Source organism: Eubalaena glacialis, chromosome 15, assembly GCF_028564815.1.
Source record: "Eubalaena glacialis isolate mEubGla1 chromosome 15, mEubGla1.1.hap2.+ XY, whole genome shotgun sequence".
NCBI classification, from domain to species: Eukaryota; Metazoa; Chordata; class Mammalia; order Artiodactyla; family Balaenidae; genus Eubalaena; species Eubalaena glacialis.
Genome location: NC_083730.1, coordinates 18,007,044 through 18,031,094, shown reverse-complemented (window position 1 = coordinate 18,031,094; position 24,051 = coordinate 18,007,044). Strand labels below are relative to the sequence as shown.

At 41.0% G+C, this 24,051-nt stretch overlaps 1 protein-coding gene across 2 annotated transcripts in view; it reads right to left on the bottom strand.

The window, feature by feature from the left end:
• Window positions 1-472: 472 nt before the first annotated feature.
• Window positions 473-24,051, bottom strand: part of FECH (ferrochelatase) — a 34,112-nt gene continuing 10,533 nt past the window's right edge. For both annotated transcript variants that reach the window (XM_061169567.1, XM_061169568.1), the window contains 9 exons: window positions 23,457-23,576; window positions 21,753-21,901; window positions 15,887-16,021; window positions 13,170-13,276; window positions 9,592-9,690; window positions 6,298-6,405; window positions 5,713-5,877; window positions 2,355-2,414; window positions 473-1,880 (listed from right to left, as the gene is read on the bottom strand). In XM_061169567.1, coding sequence (XP_061025550.1) covers window positions 1,746-1,880; window positions 2,355-2,414; window positions 5,713-5,877; window positions 6,298-6,405; window positions 9,592-9,690; window positions 13,170-13,276; window positions 15,887-16,021; window positions 21,753-21,901; window positions 23,457-23,576 — 1,078 coding nt within the window. In that variant the 3' untranslated portion in view covers window positions 473-1,745. The remainder of the gene's footprint in view (window positions 1,881-2,354; window positions 2,415-5,712; window positions 5,878-6,297; window positions 6,406-9,591; window positions 9,691-13,169; window positions 13,277-15,886; window positions 16,022-21,752; window positions 21,902-23,456; window positions 23,577-24,051) is intronic.

The following is a 24,051-nucleotide window of genomic DNA, read 5'->3' as shown; positions in this document are numbered from 1 at the left end:
AGGGCTCTAGGCTTACACACCAGCGCACGCGTACACACACAGGTGTTAGTTCTTTCTTATGGCCACCAGCTTTAAACTCTGCCCTCTGGCTAACACACAAGTTGCTCCTTACCCCATCCCGCCAAGGTCACTCAAAGCCTACCTTGAACCTAGTGGGTGGAAACAGAAGAGGAAAATTCTAAACAACTGTCTATGCCTTGTACCCTCTTCTGGAAACACAATCTACTAAAATGAAAGCCAATTTGGGAAAAAAAAATGTAGATGCTACTCAAATTTCAGAGCTGTTATCAGTGAGGGACAACTATTAACTAACGTGGATGTACTTGTACTTGTACTACAAAGTAAATTCCTCTTACTTAATAATTTTGATTAGTAATGAATTTAGATTACTTTTGGTTTAACAGAGAGAATGAATCAGACTGGTTAAAACCTTAATGATGTCATATTTATTAATATAGTAAATACTGAATATAGAAGATCTATGACTCCACTAATACTTTCACTGGCTTAAAAAAAAAAGAAATGCACTTTCGAAGAACAAAGTTGTAAGGCTTAAAGGAAAGAGAAAGTAATTATTACAAATTCACTATGGATCCATCAGAGATTTTTAAAATCCATATAAATCCAGGTATAGAAGATCTGACTCTGATCCTACATTATTTCTACATTTTAGGACAACTTTTCACTCACAAATTCAAGGTTACAATGGCATATAAAATATCCACAGGAAAAGACTAACATGAAATACAATAATATGAATAATACTTGTTGCATTAGAGTGGTTATTTTCCTTTTCTCTATTTTTTAAATTTCCTATAGCATGGTTACATAATTTTTATAATAAAAATTGTAAATTAAGAATTTGAGGTTACCAAACATAGTTGACTTTATAAATCTTCAAACAAATATGCGGAAAGGGGACATTCAACCAAGATGAAGAAGATGCTCGATGGAAAGGTCCATGAGGTCCTGAGAGGAGCTCTGGACATGAAGCCCTTCATTAGCATTTCCGGTCCCCCTCTCCTGTGGCACCAACGATTCCCACCAAGGTGGGGATGACAGATGCGGGATTGCTACACGTTTATCAGCCCTGTGTGCCTGGGGAATCTCAAAGCACTTTTGGAACCTACACTTGATTCAGTTTCATGGTGAGGAAAGGGAGGTTCACACACAAGGACCAAAATGACCGATTAATAGTGACATCACTGGCAAGAGCAGCCACTGTAGGAACATCACCGGACCAGCATTCTGTAACCCAGGGGCTGAGGGGAAGATTAAGTACCCTTTCTTTTTTCAAATTATATTTCATTTACTCAACTATGTTCACTTTAAAAAACAAGTATGAGATTGTAAACAGATCTCACTCACTCTGACAGCCCACAGAGGGCACTCTCCGTACCCTTGCAGGGGTTTTTTGGGGCAATAAAACCAAAATCGGTATTGAAAATACGTGTGCATCTCATAAGATAAATTTTTAAAACTCATTTTTAAAATAGCCTCGTGGACATTCCAAACTAGTAACTTAACCCAGAGAGGGGAACTATAAATGCTTACTGTGTTGGTCTATAAAAATACCCCTCAATAAGGATTTCAGAGTCCATTCCTCAAGAAAGCACACAATTTGTGGCCAAAGGCTATGCCCACACCAATGCAACTTCCTCCCTAATTGCTAAATACATCGTCCTCCACCTCGGAGGTGTCTGGAGGCGGGGCACCTGCCAAATCCCAGCGGTGCTCTGGCGGGGTCACAGCTGCTGGCTGCTGAAGAAGGACTTGGTCTCCCTGCAGACGGGATTCACGCAGAGCGGGCAGCTCAGGGTCAGCTGCGTGGAGCAGCTCTCGTTGGACTGGATGTGTGAGTGCACCAGGTCGGCCAGGGCCTGGGGACAGACGACAGGAAGGCGAGGCCCGTCAGAAGCAGAGAGGCTGCTGCTACCCACACCTCCCCTCTCCCATCTCCCCGGAGAAGCACTCTGGCCTGAGGTTTCTTTTCATTCAAAACCTATGAAACCTTTGAACCCAATTCTATAATGCCTTCCTTTCTTAAGGATTCTCCGCTTAGAGAAAAGTTGAAAATACAGGTTTTAGAAAAGGAAATCCTCTCACCCCACCTGCTGAACCTTGTCTCCGAAAGGCAGATTTTAAATTAGACATAGTGATAGGTGGGTAGAAATAAGAAAACGGGGGCTCTCTAAAGGAGAAAAGAGCGAGAGTATAAGGAATTCGATTTTATTTTTGTAATTAATTGGAACTCAAAATGTTCTAATATGTGAGAAAACCAATATTCTGTAAGAGTTTCTCAGAGGACTGTTCTCCAACATGTTCCACTAAAATGGCTGTAACACTAGCGATACCTTCGAGAACAGTGGATTTCCGTTAAGAGACTCCGCTCTTCTGATGTTTTCAACCCCACACTGAAATCAAACGAGAAAAGGGAGGAAAAACACATACACGTTTTATTTTCCTTTTTTTTTTTTTTAAAGAAACTGCTACAAAAAATAAAATAAATAAATAAACACACATACACAAACACAACTCAAAGTCTTAGTACCAAAGTGTTCCCAGACTACCCAGAAATGAAAAACAGTCCCGGGACCAGACATAGATGCTGATTTTCACCGCTTTATCATAAAATTGCTCTTCAATTTCTATTCTTTCCCTCATCCCATTACCTTCCCATGGGTGCTTTGTTTCCAAACCATTTTTGAGGTTTGTATCTGATAGAATACTCAAGTAATCTAAATCTGCTTACCATTCTTTTTTTAGTCTACCTTTCTAATGCATACTTTTACAGACTCTTACCTAAGCAGAATGTTGCCTTAATGACTTAAATTTTTACACCTGTTTTGATTCCAAGTGCCAAAAGAGGTAAATTAATTTAATGTATATTGAAACTAGATTGGATCCAATATGCAGAGTTGGGTTTTTAAATATATTCTTACATAGAAAAATCTAAATTAAAAACCTAAGGATTGTTTTACAACCATCCCTGCTCCCCTCTCCAAAAATATCCAGTTGATTCCAGCTAATTATCCCCCAAATAACTGAGAAATATCTAATTCTTATTTACTCAGGTAGCTAGGATCTTCTCTTTCCCTTTCTGAAATGCTGATGGCTTTTTTGTTGCTTTATCTTTTAAGTTAGAAGACTGGAAAGGGGAAAATGGTGAGATTCAGCAAACACATAGTTCTCAATTTAAAAAGAGATCGATCGGGCTTCCCTGGTGGTGCAATGGTTGAGAATCCGCCTGCCAATACAGGGGACACGGGTTCGAGCCCTGGTCTGGGAAGATCCCACATGCCGCAGAGCAACTGGGCCCGTGAGCCACAATTACTGAGCCTGCGCGTCTGGAGCCTGTGCTCCGCAACAAGAGAGGCCGCGATAGTGAGAGGCCCGCGCACCGCGATGAAGAGGGGCCCCCGCTTGCCACAACTAGAGAAAGCCCTCGCACAGAAACGAAGACCCAACACAGCCAAAAATAAATAAATTAATTAATTAATTTAAAAAAAAAAAAAGATCGATCATATTCCAAAACTTCATGTAGAAGTAACAGCAGGATAACCAGTTGGTCAGTGTTCTCAAACACTGTTTTTTTCTTTCTGGCCACACTGCACGGCGTGCGGGATCTCAGTTCCCCGACCAGGGATGGAACCCGCGCCCCCTGCAGTGGAAGTGAGGAGTCTTAACCACTAGACCGCCAGGGAAGTCCCAAGTGTTCTCAAACACTGTTGATGGGAGAGTTAAAGGATGTATTTCTGTAGGACAATCCAATAAAATATGTATCAGCATTTACATTCCATTGCTAGGAATTATTTCTAAGAAAATAATTCGAAAAATGATGTTTATTACAGAGCAGTTTATGAAAGCAAAAAATTAGAAACATCTTAAATGTATACTAATCAAGGATTTGTTAAAAAATAATTATATAGATCTAATTATATTTGGGTCCATAATACATTTTTAAGAGAAAAAAAAAAGTTACAAAAACAGTATGAATAAAATACCATTTTTATTAAATGTGTAGAAGAATACCACTTTCATTAAGATACACGCACATTTAGAGGGAAAAGGGGACTTATTTTTATCAAAATATTAACATCTCTCTCGGGGGTAAGAGTCTGAGTGAGTTCTACTCTCTATGTCATACTTCTCTGAAATGAGTTCTTTATTATTTTTATTATCAAAAAGCAATAATTTCTATTTTGGGCAAAAATTTCAAACTACTTTTTAGAGAAAGTTAATAGTTTTAAATGTAGTATATTCTCCCTTCAAAATAATGAAATTAATTGTAGTAGATGGTTTTCTTTATTCTCTATATAGGCTAATATATTAGTCACTAATAATCCATTTGATTACTAAGGAATGACCTCAGTTTGGTAATATGAATGAATATGAATTATCATGCAATACAAACAACAATTTGTTTTCCAAATACACTGGTATGAACTACCTTTGCACTTCAGTTTTCTAGCAAGGTCACCATTAGCCAAGGTCATTGCTGGGATATAGAAGGCATCATGATTTTTTTTGTTTTGTTTTGGCTGTGCCGCATGGCATGAGGGATCTTAGTTCCCCAACCAGAGAACGCCTGTATCTGTAGTGGAATCGCAGAGTCTTAACCACTGGACTGCTGGGGAAGTCCCTAGAAGGCATCATTAAATGAAGTCCATAGACAACCCTACAACCTGATTTTAGCCAATTACAACTTTCCCATAAATTCCTTATCAGAACTACTGACAAGTAACTTAGGCACCCTCTACCTTCATCAATGTGTGATTGATGACCAGTACGTACGTACAAAAACCTGTGGGGTCGGGTGCTGCTGAAGCTCTCCCCCAGCCCACTCTCCACCCTTCCTTGCACCTGCCACCTGGTCCCAGAGAGGGTGAAGTATCCTTCGAGGCCAGGGCCCCATCCATCACACGTGGGATGACCAGGGCCAAGAGGTCTGGTGGAAGATGAGAGGGAAGGGCTCCTTGGGTCCCAAGGGTTCCACAATTCCCATAGAAACAATGCTAAGACGTGGACTCAGGTTTCAGGCTGGCCCTCAGAAGCCCTGAGATGGGTCAACAATAGTTTTTCTCCATGTGAATGACAATCACATCCATCTTACATTACAAGACAACTCAGAATGGTATTTGTTATTTCAATAATCAGATTGATCACAACATAGTAGCAAAGAGCTAATTAAGTGAGTGCATACAAGAGGCCAAGGAAGTTACACACACTGTGCCAGTGTTCATTCCATGCCCTTCTCTTAAATGGCGATGACTCCTATGTGCCTCGAAACCCAACCAGAAGCAGTGTAACAGCCCACGTAAAGGGCACTATTAGGTGAAGAAGAGGAATTATAGAACAATAAAATTCTTTTCCTCCAAACTGGTGAGAAGTACAATTATTTTTTTCTTAAGGAAACGTAGTTTTTATTACTTTCAAGGGGTATAGTAACTCAAACTAAACAAAATGATGTCACCCGCAGTGATCCCTGGGCTACCTAGCTTTACAAAGGCACAAAAGTGCTTTCCCACTGCAAACACGCAATTAAGTTGATGTGTTCAGATCAGTACTCAGATGAAGTATTATTCAGAACAACGAGGCCACAGTACATGCAAACATATATACAGAGCAATATTTTTGAATGATACCATTAGATCACTGCAGAGAGAGTTTCCTTTTAAAACAAATCACAATGGGATGAATAACCACACTTACCTCACTGGCTAGAACTTGAGAGTACTCGATGTCCAGTTCATACAGCGTTTCAATGTGATCGCTGGTAAATGCTATCGGAACCAAAAGGATATTCTTCCTCCCCCTCTCACAAAGCCCTCTAATGGCCTCGTCTGTCAGAGGACCCAGCCAGGGCATCGGGCCAACCTATGAGAAAGCAGGATGAATGCACACAGGGACCCACGTCTCACCACAGCCCACTGCCCCGGACATACACACACCTCCCTGTAAGAGTGAGGGCCACGTTTTACACCTCCTCTAATGGGTTCTGGTATTTCTGTATTAAGCTTGAATCCTTCTCGAAATTGGCAAAATATAAAAAATAACAATTTCTAGGATTACAATGAAAAATAATCTATTGTTTCAATGGAACCAAGGAATTCCCGTAGTCACTTGATTCTCCCTCCCTCTTATTTGTTTGCAGAGTTCTTTCTGCTCATGGGAGCAGTCGGGTTCCAGAACATTCTGCCTACGTGAAAGGGCCAAATCTAATCATTTTATAACTAAGTCCTAAAATACACGTCCTCAAGAGAGCTGACTGCCTGCAGATGTGTGGAAGCCACCTACCTTGGACTGCCAAACCAGTCTGTAGGGATTGGAGTAACCCAGCTTATCCATGACTCTCTGGACAGTGGCGCCCACCTCCTGAGGATAGGGGTCCCCTCTGTTGACCACCTGCAACAGAGACACGGGTGTTCAGTCACCAACACCGTGAAGGGTTCCGAGAGCCTCGGACTGTGCGGTGAGGTGGCGCGAGCCCTGGACCTGAGGCCGCCCCTTGTCTTCTGCGCTAACGACCATGCCATCTGAGCTCAACGCCCAGCTTCCCTGGATCGATTTCCTCAGCCAAAGGAGAACTCTGTACTCAATCATCTCTAAGGTCCCTAGGAACATGTCAAATTCTATGTCCATGTTATTCATGGGAGATTGACAACGTATGACAATGGAGGATGGGTTTCTTCAATCCCCCATCTGAAACAGGGAAAATGAGACAGAAAAGCTGGGAAGGAAGAGGCAACATGGGATGGGCCTTCACTCTTGGTAGTCACCTGAGGGGCTGATTTTATTTCATTTTATTTTATTTTTATTTTTGGCTGCGCTGCCCAGCTTGTGGGATCTCAGTTCCCCAACCAGGGATTGAACCCGGGCCACGACAGTGAAAGCCTGGAATCCTAACCACTAGGCCACCAGGGAACTCCCTGATTTTAGAAATGAAATTGAAAGAGTGCTGTACGGACAGTGTACAGAACTACTGAGTCTGTGGGGACCAGGTGGATAGAGAGGTAAACACTAGTGGAATAAGAGAAAGAAGCAGCATGCGGGGTCAGGCTCCAGGCTCCTCAAGGACATGGCCTGTGCCTTCTAATTCCTTTTCCCCACTCTTCCCACAACAGCGGACCGTGGCAATGCTTTGTGCCCAATGTCTGTAAATGCTACTCACAGTCAGAACAGCTTGCTAATACCTCTGAAAGTGTTCAGTAGAAATTTTACTTTTACTTCTTTAATGTTTAGTTGTGTACTAACTCCCTAACCCCCTTATCCTGCTTTATTTCTTCCCATAACACTTATTACCTCCTAATATTCCAGATTATTTTCTTATGTATTATGTTTATTATCTGTACCCCTTCCCCCATTCTCTGGAGGCAAAGATTTTTGTCTATTTTGTTCATTCCCATATCTTGCGATAGAGGATAGAAGACTGCCTGGAATATAGTAGGTGTTCAACAAACATTGTCGAAATAAAATGATGAACCTTTTCATGATATTACTAAAAGTTAGTTTGCCATTAGAAACATAAATGTAGAAGGAATGAGGGAAATATAAAGTCACCATTAGAACAGCACAGAAATATCCACTGATGGAGGCTAAAATTAGCGGGCAAAAGCCTGAGGAACAAGAAGATATTTGCACCGTCTCAAAGTAGCTTGCCTAAGATATTTTTAATTACAGAGAGAAAAATAATGACTTTATAATGGACAAATCCAGAAAACACCACCTTAGACAAATGACCAGGGATCACGTCACGAGTAGTAAGACATATTGCTAGCATGTTTCCCCGACATGCTACACTGAGGACAGACCACCCCAGGGGTTTTTTTCCTGATAATACACGACCTCAGTCTAATCATGAGAAAATACCAGACAAATCCAAATGGAGGAGTATGATACAAAATAACTAACATTCTACCAAAATCACTCTTCAAAAATATCAAGGTCATGAAAGACAAGGAAAGTATGAGGAACTGTCACAGACCGGAGGATCCTGAGGAGACGTGACAAGTAAATGCCATGTAAGATCCTGGATTGGATCCTGGAACAGAAAAGAGACAACTGAGGAAGAAGTGGTGAAGTCTGAGTAAGGCCTTCAGGTAACAGCACTGTACCACCGTTCGGTCCTTAGTTTTGATCACTGGACTCTGGTTATGTGAGATGTCAACATTAGGAGAAGCTAAGGGAACACTGTACTATTTTTGCAACTTTTCTGTAAGTCTAAAATGACTTCAACATAATACGTTTTTAAAAAGTCATTACGGGGAAAAAGTCATTAGAAGCAAATGCAGGGGGAAAAGAAGAGCTTGTGAAAACAGTTTTCTTGCTCGACAATCCCTCTGCCTTCCCTACCCCATCCTTATCCCCTGACTTCATGGTATTTCTCAGTCCCACCCAAAACCCTAGGCAGCAAAACAAACAAACAAACAAACAAACAAACCTGGAAGCAGCATGTTCAGTCCCTGAGGGGAAGAACGGGAAGTGAGGTGAGAGACAAGAGGAGAGAAGGCAGCACCTGGAATTGTTCACGTATAAAAATGTGCTTCCTCCCTTCCTGGCTAGAGAGCTTCCCTTCTGGCACTTCAGACACGGCCTCATCACACACAGGACAGTTATAAAAAGGAGAAGGACGGAGCAAGAGGATGGACATGTGAAGAGAATTTGCATGGTACCTGAAAAGAGAATAGGCAGGCTTCCAGAAGAGAGAAACTTCTCTCCAGAGCTACCTACTGCTGAACCTGGCACCGCTTAGGTGACATGCAGGAGAGAAAAGCTGCAAAGGGCTTGCCCCTGGTGGCCACCAGGTGGCAGCACAGACCAATTAGAAGAGTGGCCCCAGACAGGACACTTGGATTAACGCCATTATCCCTGGAGTTAAAACCTTGATAACACCGAAGAAAATGTAATTCTCTACCTCTCCAGCTTTGAAAGCAATTTTTTAGGGTACAATGCTGGTTCGAAGCTGATGAAACTGGCTGCTTATCCCAAGCACTTCTGTATATCATACATACACCAGCTCCATCATTCTTGTCTCCACAAATGCAACAGTGATGGCACAGATGCGGTAGTTTAATGAACACCCAAGTGTAATATGAGAAACTCAGGAGCAACCAGATCATAATTTGACACACTCTATATTCACTGGCCAAAATGTGCTCCCTAGCCTTGGCAAATTAAAAACTAATCACTTCCCGGAATTCAAACAGCCCAAGTCTTGAGGACAAAAGAATGGGGCTGAGAGTGCTCGGCTCTACAGTCCAACACCCTGAAACGTCAGGCTGAGTTCCTTCAACAGGGCAGGCAAAAGCCGTCTTCTTTTAACTGTCCCACTTATTAAAAATTCTTATGTAGGAATATATCTTCAAGTTACCATTTTAAAGGGACTTATTAAGACAATGTCTATTCACAATAGTATAGTCTGAATGAATTGTTATTAGGCTTCAAGAAATGAGTCTAAAATTAGCATCAAGTTCAGTTTGAGATTTTAGAGTTCCTCCTTGCACTGGGCTTAGGCCAAATGGAAGCTGAGTCCATGTCATACATTTCGAAATCCTCTACCACTGGGTCATCCAACAGAATGTTCTTACTTACAGACATTGGCAGTGAGTGAGCAGAAAAAAGAATGACCACCTCGCGTCTCTTCTCAAGTGGAAAATGGTCCAGTTCTTTCAGAATGTGGTCGGCAAAGCACTGTGGGAACACCAAGAAAGGGGGATAAGGAGGGAGGAGGAAGAAAGACATGGAACGAAAAGAAAATATGTTTTAAATGAGAGCGACACCAAAAATCTCAGAGAAGCCCTCAAACATCAGAACTGTCTTTGTAAAAAAAACTGCAGACTGTACAGTCTCTCTTGCTTTGGTTCATCATCAAAATGGCTCATAACGGTTTCAGGGGCCTGGGGAATTTGATGGGAAACTTCTAAAGCTAGCTAATGGCTCACTGAAAACGAGCGCTCTGGATGCTTCCCCTTGGGAGGTACGGGGCACACTTCCAGATGGAAAGGAAACACAGATGGGAAGGAGAAGTTGTTTTAAGACCTCTCATTTGCTCGCCTAGCAGGAAAACAGCTTACAGGGTCTTACTAAATCTCCCTTAGCTTGGCTTTCAGGCATATCACATTAAAATACATTAGTCAGAAATAACAGAGGAATAAGAAAATATGATTCTATTTTTACGACCTTTTCCTCACTGAGTCAATCTTCATGACAACCTTCATAACAACAGATGAGAGGTTGTACAACTCTCGTTAAATCCACAGAGATGGGAGCCGAGGCTGACTGGGGGGCCCGTTCAGCCCGCTCAGCCGCATCGCATCTGCGGAACCTGGGCTAGAACGCAGCCCCCCCTCCTCCTCACATCTCTCTCCTCCAGACCAGTTAATTCCCTTCCTTAGTTGGCACGTCCCCCAGTCACAACAATAAGTGCTGAAATACCAGATCTGAAGAGGCTTTCTTTTATCTCACTCTTTAATCACTCTGTCATTTAACTTATAAAGCAAATGCTACAAAGGACATTAATGGGTCAATTGACAAAATTGGAATATGAATGTAGATTAGATAGATTTAAGTATCAATGTTAAATTTGCTGAAGTTGAATATTGTATCATTGTTATGGAAAAGAATATCCCTGCTGTTTCGGTGTAAAGGGTGGTTTTATAAGTCTGCCTGTATGTGTGTGTGTGTGTGTGTGTGTGTGTGTGTATGTATGTATGTATGTGTATATATATATATATAAATATAAAAAACTTATTCTCAAAAGGTTCAGGAAAAAAATTATGTATACATAGACACACATACATATGCATACACACACAGAGAGCATGCAAATGATAAAGCAAGTGGGATAAATGTTATTAATATGTGAATCTAAACAAAGAGATGAGAGTTCCTTATATACTATTCTTAGTCTTGTAACTTTTCCAATGCTTGAAATTATTTCCAAATAAAAAGGTTTTTAAAACATTATTTAAAAAAATTATAAAGGACAATTTACCAGAACCATGTAAATTTGTACTTGTTGGCATTTTGATATATCAGTGGTTAATACTATAGGATGAGCAAATTATTCCCTAATAAATATTGGGATATTATTCATCTTTCCAGAACCCACAAAATTTGACAAATTAATGCTCTAAAGCACAAAACGGTGCCTAGAGAGTTAGCTCCCTTTTCAAAATTTATAATTTACCTATAGAGTCAATGTGATGGGATTAGATACAGACAAAAGCAATATTTTCTGGTGGTCTTTGCAGTGTTTGGAGACTAAGGATGCTCAGAAAAGACTGTGTTTGTACAAAAGCCTATATAAGGAGGCCCAATGCAAAGTTTAAGTAGGAGCCTGGAACATACATTTACACCAAATATTCCAACAGCTAGATACAGTAGTAAAATGACTATTTTGAGTAATTACTACCTATAATACATATTGATAGAAATGTAGACTAAACACAAAATTTTTAGTTTCAGTTTTTACTTTTAGTTTTTGTTTAGTTGGGGTTTTTTTCTATTTCCGCTAGATATCAAATCTCCTCATGTAATCGTTATAATACTAATAAAATCTAACCATAAATTTTTGTTTCCTCAAAATTTTAGTAGTATTTTTTCCTTTTATCATCTTGCATAACTCCAAGTAGAAACACGATTTGTTACAGCTTTCAACAGACTCAGCTTCATCAAAACTGAGGAGCCGTGGGCCAGCAGAAGTGTTCCTGAAATCATCTAAAATCCATCTGCGGTATTTTCTACGCGCAATCCCTCTGCAGAATGAAAGAAGCAGGCGGCTCTCAGAGCCTTCAATCACACCATGTAGGAGGGCAGATAAATGCCTCTAAAATTCCCTTTCATTTTATGAAGGGAGACTTCCTCAGTGAAGAGACCTTTCCATCTTTCTGCTTCCCCCCTTTTCAAAGGACTGAATTTTAATGCAAATCTAATTACGCCCTCAATTAGGGCAGGCAGATGCTGTGCAGATCCCTCGGTTCTCTGCGGCCACATGTCAGTGCTAACCTGAAACCCCCCTCGTTTCCCATCACTGGCCTCCAAGAGCAGAACAGGCAGGCCAGGCTCCAAGAGCAGAACAGGCAGGCCAGGCTGGGGCTCAGGCGGTCCGGACTGGACCCAGCAAAGAGCAAACTGGGAGGGAGGACACCACACTGAGACCAAAACTACACCCATCCCTGAGGGAAGGTGCCTCCTTTTCACTTCGCACTTTTTACTTAAAACTGGATTTCAACCTAAGCGTTAACCCTTGACAGCACCTACAGGCCTAAGGAAAACACCGTCTGCTCTGGGGCGAGCCGGCCTGCCTTCAACGATGTCTACCACCATCTAGTGGTTATCGATTTTAAGTTACTCCAGCCTTCAAAAAAGTGTTAAGCTGGTATTTTGCCAGAGACTGTCCGAGGAATGAAAAATAAACGGATGAACTCCACATCACTTAGTATTTCTTCTACCTAAACTAACTCGAAGGTAGAAACTTCCACCAACAGAACAAAATAATATTTGTTTGATCAAGTACAACAACCAGTAGTACTCCCATATTCAAAGGGCGAAAAAGTACATAATAACACCAATTCACAGCTTTAGAATTGTAGCTTTAACTGATTCTCCTAAAATCAAACATCTATTACTATACATATTATAAATATAAACTATGTAGGAGAAATTTGAAATTTCTTTTAATATATGAAACTTTCTCAATTGAAATGTTAAATTTATTCTGTCTCAGAACATGTAGATATATTACCTTTAAAATTTTTAAATCTTTTGATATTTTAAAGGATTTAGAAAATAGAGGATCTATTTGTCAGCTGTTCAGTCTATGAATGGAGATTAAATGAAACAACTTGCATAATCTTTTTTTTTTTTCCTTGCATAATCTTTAACGTTCTTTTGGTCACTGTGAAACACAAAACTCAAAACATAATTCTGCTATGGTCTGTAACTAATACTATTAATCTGAAGAAAGAAAAGCGTTTACCCTTTAATCTTTAAATTTATTTCCTCCTGTCATAATAAATCAAGACTCTAATACCTTTTTTTTAATCCCCAGCATGCAATTTAAGTAAGAGAACAGTAAGACTCGGGACACCCACAAACCAGGCAGGGACAAGAACGTGACCCACACCAGAAGCTGGGGTGACAGACGCAGCTGGCAGTGGCTGGCTTACCTGAATGAGGAGGGGGTGTGTGGGCCACCGGTCAATGGTGCTCCACTTCATCGTGGGCTTCTTGCCCACTTCATTGTAGTATCTGCAAATGGCATTTAAGCTGCTGCCTGAAATATACAGGGGCCACTTAGTACACGCATGTGGATTATGGTGAAAATAAAAAATAGACTAGTAAAGGCAGTAATTATAAGTTCAAAGTAGGTAAGTCTTCTGCACAGAATCAGTCTAATTACAATCACTTCAATACTCTAAAATGCATATAGATTTAACTACCCTGCAAATGAAGATCACTAAAAAGCAATCAATTTCAACGGCCTTTCAAAGAGTATTGAGGCCACTTCTCTAGAGAAGCACAATGGCGGCGGATTTATGAAATACAAGCAGTCATTATTTGCAAGGACCAAGTCTTACAATTGAAAGCATGTTAAATTTTTTTCCCATTATGAAGGTAATCAACCCCATTTACAGAAAATGTAGGGGGTGGGAAAGAAAGCAAAAAAGAAACTGGTCATGACCCCAGCATGCTAATACAGTCATTGTTTTATTCTAAGGTAGTTCTTTCCAATTGTTTTTCTTTACAGCTGTTTTGTTTTACAAAGTTATACTTTTAGGACATGTACAGTTTTGTATCCTGAGTATTTAGGGCATTTTTACTTAGTATTATGAGATGAATATTTTCCACATTACAATAAAAGCTTTATAACCATCCTTTTTAATGGCTTGTTTGATAAGAAGAGCAGCTTATTAAGCTTTCTAAGCGCATTCTCTGTTTTTACCTGCTTTATAAAATTATCATCATTCCTTAGAATAAGTTAAATGAATACCAAATCCTTACAGGTAATCTAACAAAACTTGTATTTCTAAGCAAGAGATAGAAATCATGAAAATTCAAAGACTAAGGGAAAGCAGATGGTGCCAACCCAGTGCAATTTTTTTCCTGGCCTAGAGGAGCTGGCACTGGAGCCAAGCCTTAATCCTAGGAAACTAACCCTAACATGGGGCCTCCTCCTCAATCTTCACATGGGGCAAATGCTCCAAAACACTGCCACACTTCCCAACACCACTGGTTTCTCCATGAGAACTATGAATCAGTTAGGTCTCCAAACTAAAATGCTAGCCAGGACAAAGCCGTATTTAAATCACACGTACTCTCAGGCTAAGACTCAATTTTCAAAAAAATAAATGGAGTTCCATTTTTCTGAGCAGAGTACAATGAGTCAGATAAATCCAAACTGAGTCCATTCCAGGTTCAAAAACCATCTCTCCAGAAATCACAAAGTAGTCACCACCATCTTCACATTGCAAACCACATTTCACAGGTGAATACCATTTTCAGATGTACAGAAGGACTTCGGGAAGCCACAGCAGGTCTTCTGAATCACTCAGAAACATTCAATGAACTATCAAAAGTAGTAATTAAGGGAAAAGCATAACTAAAAAAATTGCATGATTAAAAAAAGTGATTGATACATAGAATATACTGGTGCTGCCACAACGTGTGTCTAAATAAAACAACAGATAAATGACACTCTAGTGGCCTCAAAGAATGAACATGCTTCCCAAAGGCTTTCACATCTCTGAAGTAGGGATGTACCTGCCCTTACACCAGAGGTACTAGGGAAAAGCTGCACAGACACTACTGTTTTAAACACACTGCTAGAGCCATCTGTGAAATGAAACCCTAGTCAATCCTTTGTCATATAAATAACCATCTTCTTAACTTGTTTAATTTTGAGAGCGGACATTTACATGTTGAGTTATATTTTTGAAAGCCCGGCCAAAGTATAGCTTAGAAATTTATAAAATCTGATTTATTCTCCAATAACGTTACCAGACATTTTAAAGTTATTGAGGTACATGTCCAAAAGAAATCACAATTCAAACTCTTGAGGGTGTCTGAGAACTCAGACATTTTCACAGGTGCTCTGAATAAATATTTAAGGCACACACCAGGCTTCCAAGATTTCTTCCAGTAGCCTTTTGTTTTCTCCTTATAGTTATAGAAATAATATGCACTAATGTCCAAAAGCAATTTGGGAGTAAAAATGTGCTGACCCCAAGCCTTGAGAAAGGATGTAAACAAATGTATTTGTGGGTGACAGTAGAAGATTTACCTATACCTAATGATACAGAGATTGGCAAAACAGATTATTCTCCAGCTCCAATTAAATATATAGGAAACAACACCTAATAACATTTCCCAAAATCTAGAACACTGAGAGAAATTTGCAAAGGAAACCCTAAACTGGGTTTTGGTTTAACCAGGAACCAACCCATAACCAAAGCATAACCAAAATACATACCAATATTTCCAATGTTATATGGACATCTCCGCTGGCAAAATGGAAACAGCTATCAACTTTGCTACATTAATAAGAATATTAGGGTAGCCATAAAAATAAGGGTTATTACACAAACATAGAAAGTGGCTTAAGGTTCATTACTGATCCATTGTACAGCTGCATTAAAGCACTGAACACTGGAAGCCACCGCCTTTCACCCACAATTTGTAATTCTCAGTCAACTGGCTAATAACTCAAGGGACAGATGAACCATGAGATTTCAAACGGACTGACCTGAACTCTCAAGTTTAAAACAGACAGGCTGGATTTGCCATTCAAATCGAAAATGATTTATCGTTTCCTTCCGCGCTCAGCTTCCCTGGTTATTTTTGCCAGGGCCAGATCTACCCTCCCACTGTCAGAGAGAAGCCTTACCTGTGGTAGAGCAGCTGTACTGTGGATACTGTGTGAAAGCAATCGCCCTTTCCAGCCCATCTCTCTCCATCTCTTCAACTGCTTCTTCTGTTAACGGGTGGACATACCGGAATCCAATATAGTATTTGTGAGGGGCTGTTAGGAAGCATGCGTGGAAAGGAGAAAGTATTCATCTTGATATAGATTCCAAACAGAACGCAGTGCCCAGAACAAAGACAGTTAACCTAATTTCCTATGATGCTGGTAATGTGGGCAAGTTTAGAATAGTCCTTGGATCTTAGCCAGTCTTCTGCTAGTATATGGATTTTTAATCACTATGTTCTGTGGTCAACCTCCCCCCCTCACACACACACCTTTATTTAGCATATGGTTTTTTAAAAGTCAAGCTTCTGGGCCTTATTCTCTCTCTTGGCTGAGATAAGAGAGACTCAAGAGCAGAGAGCATTTATCCTTAAAGCATAACCTCCTCGTAGGTACCAGATACCACGGGAGACATTGTGCTTTTTGTTCTCATCTAAACCCCATTTTTCAGATAAGGAAACAGACTCTCAAAGGTTAATGAACCTGCCCAAAGTCACAACTAGCAGATGGTCAAGATGAGATTGTAACGTGGGTCTCCCCACCCCAAAGCCTGTGCTCCTTCCATGCCTCACCCCCAGCCTCTTCCAACACCCGAGTCCCCTCCTCCTGTTTCCTCAGACCCCAGGCCACCTAGTTTACATAAAAGCTCTGGGATACTCGATAAAAGTTCACTAATAACAAATGACTGAAATGATTCTCCTCACTTACATGAAAAACAAATCAACGAACAAACCAACAACAGTGCTTAAGTTGGAGGCGCTAAGTGGGATTTAAAAATCATTATTCTGGCACCTAAATGGCCCAAGTCAGGGCACATCTGTGCGTTCCTTCTCCTATCACTTTACCAATTCCCTCTCCTATCTCCTCCTGTATTTTAAAAGCATCCTCAACCAACTTCTTAGGCATTTATAAAATCATAAAACTGAAAGTTTCCTAAAGTTACCCAGTTTTATTTCCTTGTCTTTTCATAGGATTACACTCAACTTATACTCAGGGATGAAGCTGAAAATACACTACATCAACATTAAGTAATAGTAAACCCGAGATGACCTTACTGTCCAGGCATAAGCCAGGGCTGCGACTAAGAACATGACACTAAATTGCCACAAGAAACATTTAGGTTGAAGTGAAGAAAAAGATAATACATTTATTGCGTGTGTGTGTCTCTCTCTATGAGTGTGTATATACATATGCGTGTGTATTTTATACATATGTATATATGTGTGTGCTATATATAGATATAGATATAGAAAACATTCCTCAGAAACTTGACCCAGGGGACTGAATCAATGGAGCATGTTGCCAAGAACAGAAGCAGAATATCTATAGGGGAAGAGAAGCATGTCTGTGCAGGGGAAGGACAGTCTGATTCAATATTCTCCGGTTGGGAGCTACAAAAAGCGGAAGGAAGGGATACAAATGAAATCATTCTCAGCTGCCTGTCCCTTCTAGGCTACCAATTTTTTGGTCTCTTGCATAAAATATGGTGACCTGCAATTAAAACACCCCAGAGGGCATGGCCCTGTAAGCAAACTCCAAATGACCGATTGTTCAAAGATTACGTGGTTCGTGCTAAAACTGCCAACTATCACAATATCATCAAGTCCAGTTTTCAGGAGCTCTGGGTGCTCTGAGCTGAGGCTGAAGTGGAATTTGCTTTCTAACCTATCTTGCGACAATCCAAGGATCAGATTGACACAGTAAGATCCCCTGAATGCTGTGGGTCAACCAGCTTCTCCTGTTTTCTTTTCAGCTGCCCGGTAGTTGAAAGTTGTAGCCTAAATGCCTGGGGTCTGGGAGTTCCTCAAATGTTACAGACTAAGAGAGGTGGAGAGGCCTCCCTCACAGATAAAGGCAGGGCGGTGACCATATCTGGAAGTGAGACAGGGTAAAATACTCTGGAAAGAACAGATAATGCTTTCTAAACGGTCCAATTCAAGACGGCCTGCAAAAACATATTTTAGAAAAAGTGACAACGCACTGTCTCCGACTGGGCCTATCCTGAGGAGCTAACAAGCATTCACGAAGGCTCCTGGCTGCTCCTGAAGGAGCGCAGGGAGAGGAAGGAGTCTCTTGGATGTCATCTAGCACCACATCTGGTGGGCACCACATCTGGCCAGAGTGAGCCCCAAACACATGACTCACTGACCCAGCCTCGTCCACCCTCAGAGCAGCTGCTCAGTGAACACTCTTGGGTGAGAACTACAAAGAAGTAAAAAAAGGAACAAATAGAAAAGCCATTTTGTAAACAGTAAAACTTCATTAATCTCCAGTCCATTCATTTAGCACGTGCAATAGTTCAAATGTCTGATTCGTACATGATTCTTTGAGAGAATGGTGTGAAGTTATTATAATGCTTTGTAATTTGTATCAGATCATGAACCCTATGCCAACGGTGAATAATAAAAGCTCACATTTCCTGAATTTTTATCATGTACGCTGCACCGTGCTAATGCCTTTCAGGATTATCTTATTTCATTTTCACAGTGATCCTACGAGTTGGGTTCTGTTGTCATCCCCATTTTCAAGATGAGGTTTAGTGGGGTAAGTTATTTGCCTGACGTCATACAACCAGGGATGGGGAAGCCAGCTCCCTCTGAAATGAACCCATTTTGCATCTAATAAAGAATGAAATTATTTTACTGAGTAGCACTTACTTAGAGCTTCACTAAAAGCAGCCATATATAACTAAACTATAATTTTTAAAATGTATTTTAGATTTAGACTTTTCATGAAGTGAAATGATTGCACTTCTCATCTATTTCCTTGTGTGTCCACTAAATGACTGCAATGCAGTATTACTACATGAAACCAATTCCAAGTCATATTCCCTCATGTAACGCACTGTAATAGTCAATAGTCAATTCTATGCAGAGCCTGTGCAAGTCTCAAAATATCTATACCGGCCACCAAGCAACAACTACTTGTCCCAAAAATGAAACATTTTTATCTGGTTGTAATCATCATTTTTTTTTTTTTTTTTTGACAAAAGAGAACTTTTCCAAATACATGTAAACAAATAGACACAGTTCAAAAGTAAACTTTATAATTTTGTAGGAAAAAAATATAAGAAGGGAGGAGGAATGAGAAAGAGATGAATAGAAAGGAAACCCGATGATGGCCATTCTGACTGGTGTGAGGTGATACCTCATTGTATTTTTGATTTGCATTTCTCTAATGATTAGTGATGTTGAGCATCCTTTCATGTGTTTGTTGGCAATCTGTATATTTTCTTTGGAGAAATATCTATTTAGGTCTTCTGTCCATTTTTGGATTGGGTTGTTTGCTTTTTTCATATTGAGCTGCTTGTAAATTTTGGAGATTAATCCTTCGTCAGTTTCTTCATTTGCAAATATTTGCTCCCATTCTGAGGGTTGTCTTTTCGTCTTGTTTATGTTTTCCTTTGCTGTGCAAAAGCTTTTAAGTTTCATTAGGTCCCATTTGCTTACTTTTGTTTTTATTTCCGTTTCTCTAGGAGGTGGGTCAAAAAGGATCTTGCTGTGATTTATGTCATAGAGTGTTCTGTATAGCTGATTCACTTTGTTATAAAGCAGAAACTAACACACCATTGTAAAGCAATTATACTCCAATAAAGACGTTAAAAAAAAAAAAGAAAGAAAGGAAACCTGAAAGCAGGAAGGAGAAGCAGCAGGAAGGGGTGAGGGAGGGAGGGAACCCAGTGCTCGCCCCACCCAGTGGCAGCTGGGGCTTCACTGCCGAGCTTCAGGTCCACTCAGCAAAGCATGAACAGCAGGACAAGAAACTTCTTTCTGGGTAACCTGGGTGAGCCCCGAGGGGGCCACAGAGCCACATCTGGTAGTCCTCTTGCTCTTCAATGCAAAGTTCCCCCAAAAAACCTGCTAAACTTTGAGACTGTTTCCTGTTTCCTATATCCACACTCTGTGTGATCATCAGCTGCTATATTCGTTTTGTAGGGTATCCCTCCAATAAGTCTTCAAAGGATTTTTCTCTCTGCCCCTGGAGCAGACTGGCCTGCAGCAGCAAGGCCCCACTAGACTAGAAGCTTCTTGTAAGTAGAAACCATGTTTTTCAACTTCAAGTAGCAGTACTGACCAGCGCAGGGCACGCAATAGGCCACTGATGAATGAATGCGTGGGTGGTCTTGGGCCGCATTAAACACCCCCAAAGCAGGCTTGCGTAAATGAGGAGGTGGTCATCTACCACGCAGGAGAAAGGCAGAATTGAACTTGCCTGCCTCAGAGGGTCCCAGCGTGGGCCACAGAGGCTGGTGATATGCCCTAGGGTCATCAACACCAGGTATCTGATAGCGAGTGGGACACTGCTGTACATCCAGGTCATTCCATGGGACCCTTTCCAGACCAACCAGGGAGGCAGAGGCCACTGCTGGCCTGTCTGGTCTGGACAAGCCAGCAGTCTCACCACAGAGAAAGAAGGAAGTGGGAAGGATGCATCTGTACTCCTTTTTCAATGCTGACAGCTCTACTAGGGCTTTTATGGTGATGGGTGCTAGACTAAGACGTCAACAGGAAAAATGGCATCTTTCCGCTGCCTTCGTCCACCGAAGACAGCATAGCAATTGCAGATCTGGTTCACGCTAAACATTTTATCGTGATAAGCCGTTCATGACTAGAGAGTTTGCTCTCCATCAGGTAGGTGCGAGGTGAGGTCAGCCAAGTTTCCCTCACCCGACATTTTAAAAGATACACTGTGTCACATGTGGCTGAGCTGTATAAGAAATGCCCTGAAGCCACAAGTGAAGGCAGGGAGCAAACCTAATATTCAAAAGCACAATTGAACAATTTTCCAAGTGAGATGCTCTGCCAAGGGCTGGAGCCCTTTGTCCCGTGTGTGACACAAACAGTGGATTCTGAGAGCAACTCGAGCTGATGCTCAATGAAACGCTTTTGGTCCTGCCTAGCAGGGCTGCTCTCCTTGAGGGTCCCCACTGTGTCACACTGTCCTGATCCTGAACCCTAAACTGTCTGCAATGAACACATTTCATGTGTCCTAAGATGCACATTATTTGTTTTAACACCCTATATTGGTCTACAACAGACACCGTCTTAAAATTAACTGACAGAGGTCTTGTGTCTTCGTATTATATAAAAACAACGGTGCGTCCCGCAATCAATGGTGTCTTGAATGCAATTAAATACGGCACCTAAGTTCCTTCGTGTAGTTAATGTTTCATTCTGCACATTATAATTTGCGTTACAGGTTCTCAGAGAACAGTCACCAGATGTGTGCAATCCTCTTTTTAGTGCCATGCCCAACGAGGCACTTAAATGACTCACGATCATGGTATTGCCAAGAGCTGAAAGCGGTTGCTGAAAGTTGCTTAGAGCCTCATGGCTGCAGTAGCAGCTAGCTAATTCTGCTCTAAATGCTGATCTAATTAGTCATCCACACAGAAAGAAACAGCCATAGCAGCAGCCTCAACCTATTTCCCAAAGATTTCTTTCCAGGACGATGCTATATGCATCTTTTTTTTCATGGCAGGTAGCCTCTTCCTTATAATCCAGCTCAACTTAACACACACCTCCAACTTCCTTTTGAGACTAATGTTCCAAAACTTTAGCTTTTTTATTTGTAACATAAGGAAGTAATAGAAAAGGCATATATCTGGGGACAAAGGAAAATGTCACAAGAACTGAGTTCAGTGGCCGGGCATCATGTAGGAACCCCTGCAAATCGAGAGCTGCTGCTACCCAGAATTGCATTTGGCTTCCAACAGCGTTGTGAATTTCATAACTATACTTTGAAAGAACAAACCTAGTGAGATGTGAGTTGAGAAACACCATACCTGTGTGCGGGGACAACTCATCCAGCAGCTTCACCATGCCTTCCCCTTGCTTAGAAGTCCACATCTTGATGGGGGATCCACCTCCAATCCTGCGGTACTGCTCCTGAATTTTGGGGGTTCGGCGTTTGGCAATGAATGGTCCCAGCTTACTAAATCATTGAACATTGAAATCATTTTATTCCAGCTAAGCAACCTCAGAAACATTTTCTACTCAATTAAAAAAAAAAAAAAGATAAGTAAAATTTTAAGAGCCTATTAAGATCAAGCCTTTAAAAACAGAAGCTCGAGGTCATTGACACCAGCCTGCTCTTTCGGCCCAGATTAGAGAGAGAGAACCAGACAGTCTCTGAGGAGTATCCACCCTGCCCTACAAGCTGTTCTAGCAGCAGGCCCTGAAGATTCAGGAGCCCAAACACCTGTGCAAAGCCCCTGGCTGTGTGCTAGCTACTAACTTAACACCTCTTGATCCTGCACCTAATAGGAACTAGGACGTACAAGACATTAGGCAGCGTACAGCCATCTTAGTTAAGAAAATGCATGTTAATCCTATGATATACTTGCCCACGTGAGCAAAGATGTATGCACAAGAATGTTCGTTGTAACACTGAAAACAATCTAAGTGTCCGTCAGTGAGGCACTGGTTAAATAAATTAAGGTATGACCATACAATGCAATTCCATACAGTCATGAAAACAGAATGAGCCAGATCTACATAATCTGTTACGGAATAATCTCCAAAATAAATTAAGTTTCAAAAAAAAAAATAGCAAAGTGCCAAATGATGTACATAAGTACATTCACGTTTGTGTAAAAAAGAGGGGGATGTGTGTGTCTGTGTGTGTGTCTGTGTGTGCATGTATATATACACCTGGATGTGCCTGGACTATTTCTGGATCTAACAGTGCTTACCTCAGGGGTGGGCAAGTGGGAGGCTGGAGTCCAAGGGGAAAGAAACACCTGCTTTTTACTATAAACACTTATTAACTATTTGCATTTTTTTATCATATGCATATATAAATTTTTTTATTAAAAAACCCTATGCTGGGTGCTCTGTGATGACCTAGATGGGTGGGATGGGGGAGGGGGGTGGGAGGGAGGTCCAAGAGGGAGGGGATATGTGTATGCATATAGCTGACTCACTTCACTGTGCAGCAGAAACTAACACAACATTGTAAAGCAATTATACTCCAATTTTTAAAAAAAGATATTGTGAAACTCAGTCATATACATCAAAATATACAACAAATATCAATCATACCTCAGAAAAAATAAAGAAAGAAAGAAGAAGAGAAAGAAGGAGGGAGGGAAGAATGAAAGGAAGGGAAGAAGGACAGCAAGAACTCAATTTCACAGAACAAATGAATAATACTCATTGCTTCCCTGAGTGTTAGACGGTTAAGTACAAAGTACAAATACATCTTTAAAGCTCCTTCAGCTGTGTCCAGACCGCTGCAATTTCCAGAGCTCTGGGGAGGAAACGGCCCAAGGGGAATCCTTGCTAACTTGCTTTCTCTCTCCCCTACAATTCTTCTGACATCATAGCCTTCTCATAACTAATAGAAAATAATAATGCTGCTCTAGCACTACCAGATGTGCACTAAAACCGTTTATTAATTTATTTTTTAACTACAAAACTGAGATACATGGAAGGCAAAATGCACTGCACAGGTTATGGATAAGTATAGGCATTTACATGTGTCTTACTTTTGAACAGGAAGTGTCATGAGGTCTCGATCCAAGAAGAGCCTCAGAAGGAAGTCGTGAACTTCTCCGACGGTTTCAGGGCCTCCCATGTTCAGCATTAATATTCCAGTCTTCGGCTTCCTACATAAATCAAAAGGCGACAGTTGATTTGTAACACTTCTAGGGTAGAATTTTGTTTCTGCTAGCAAACTCTCATCTAATCTGTTCAATGCAAAGATGAAAAGCTACAGATCTCTTCACTGCCATCACAGTGAACGCATGAGGCCTCCAGCTCTGCACGGTCCAAGGTCCCAGCTCAGACTCTGACCTTCACCTCCTAGCTCCATCCCTGTCCCTGGACTTTCCCTGGGCTCCAAATATTCCCCTATTAAACTGTCAGCCCTGAACAAAGATCCCATTCTTTGGGGACTGAGGGTCAAGGTGTAAACCTAAAATTGTCCTGAGGCTGAAACACTTGTTCACATGACTGCCTCGTGCCTACACAGGTTACCTGATCTCTCCAAGCTTAAGTTTCCTCATCTGTAAAATAGAGAGTCCACCAATTACCTCAAAAAGTTATTTTGAGAATTAAGTGCATAATGTACTTATTCAGCAT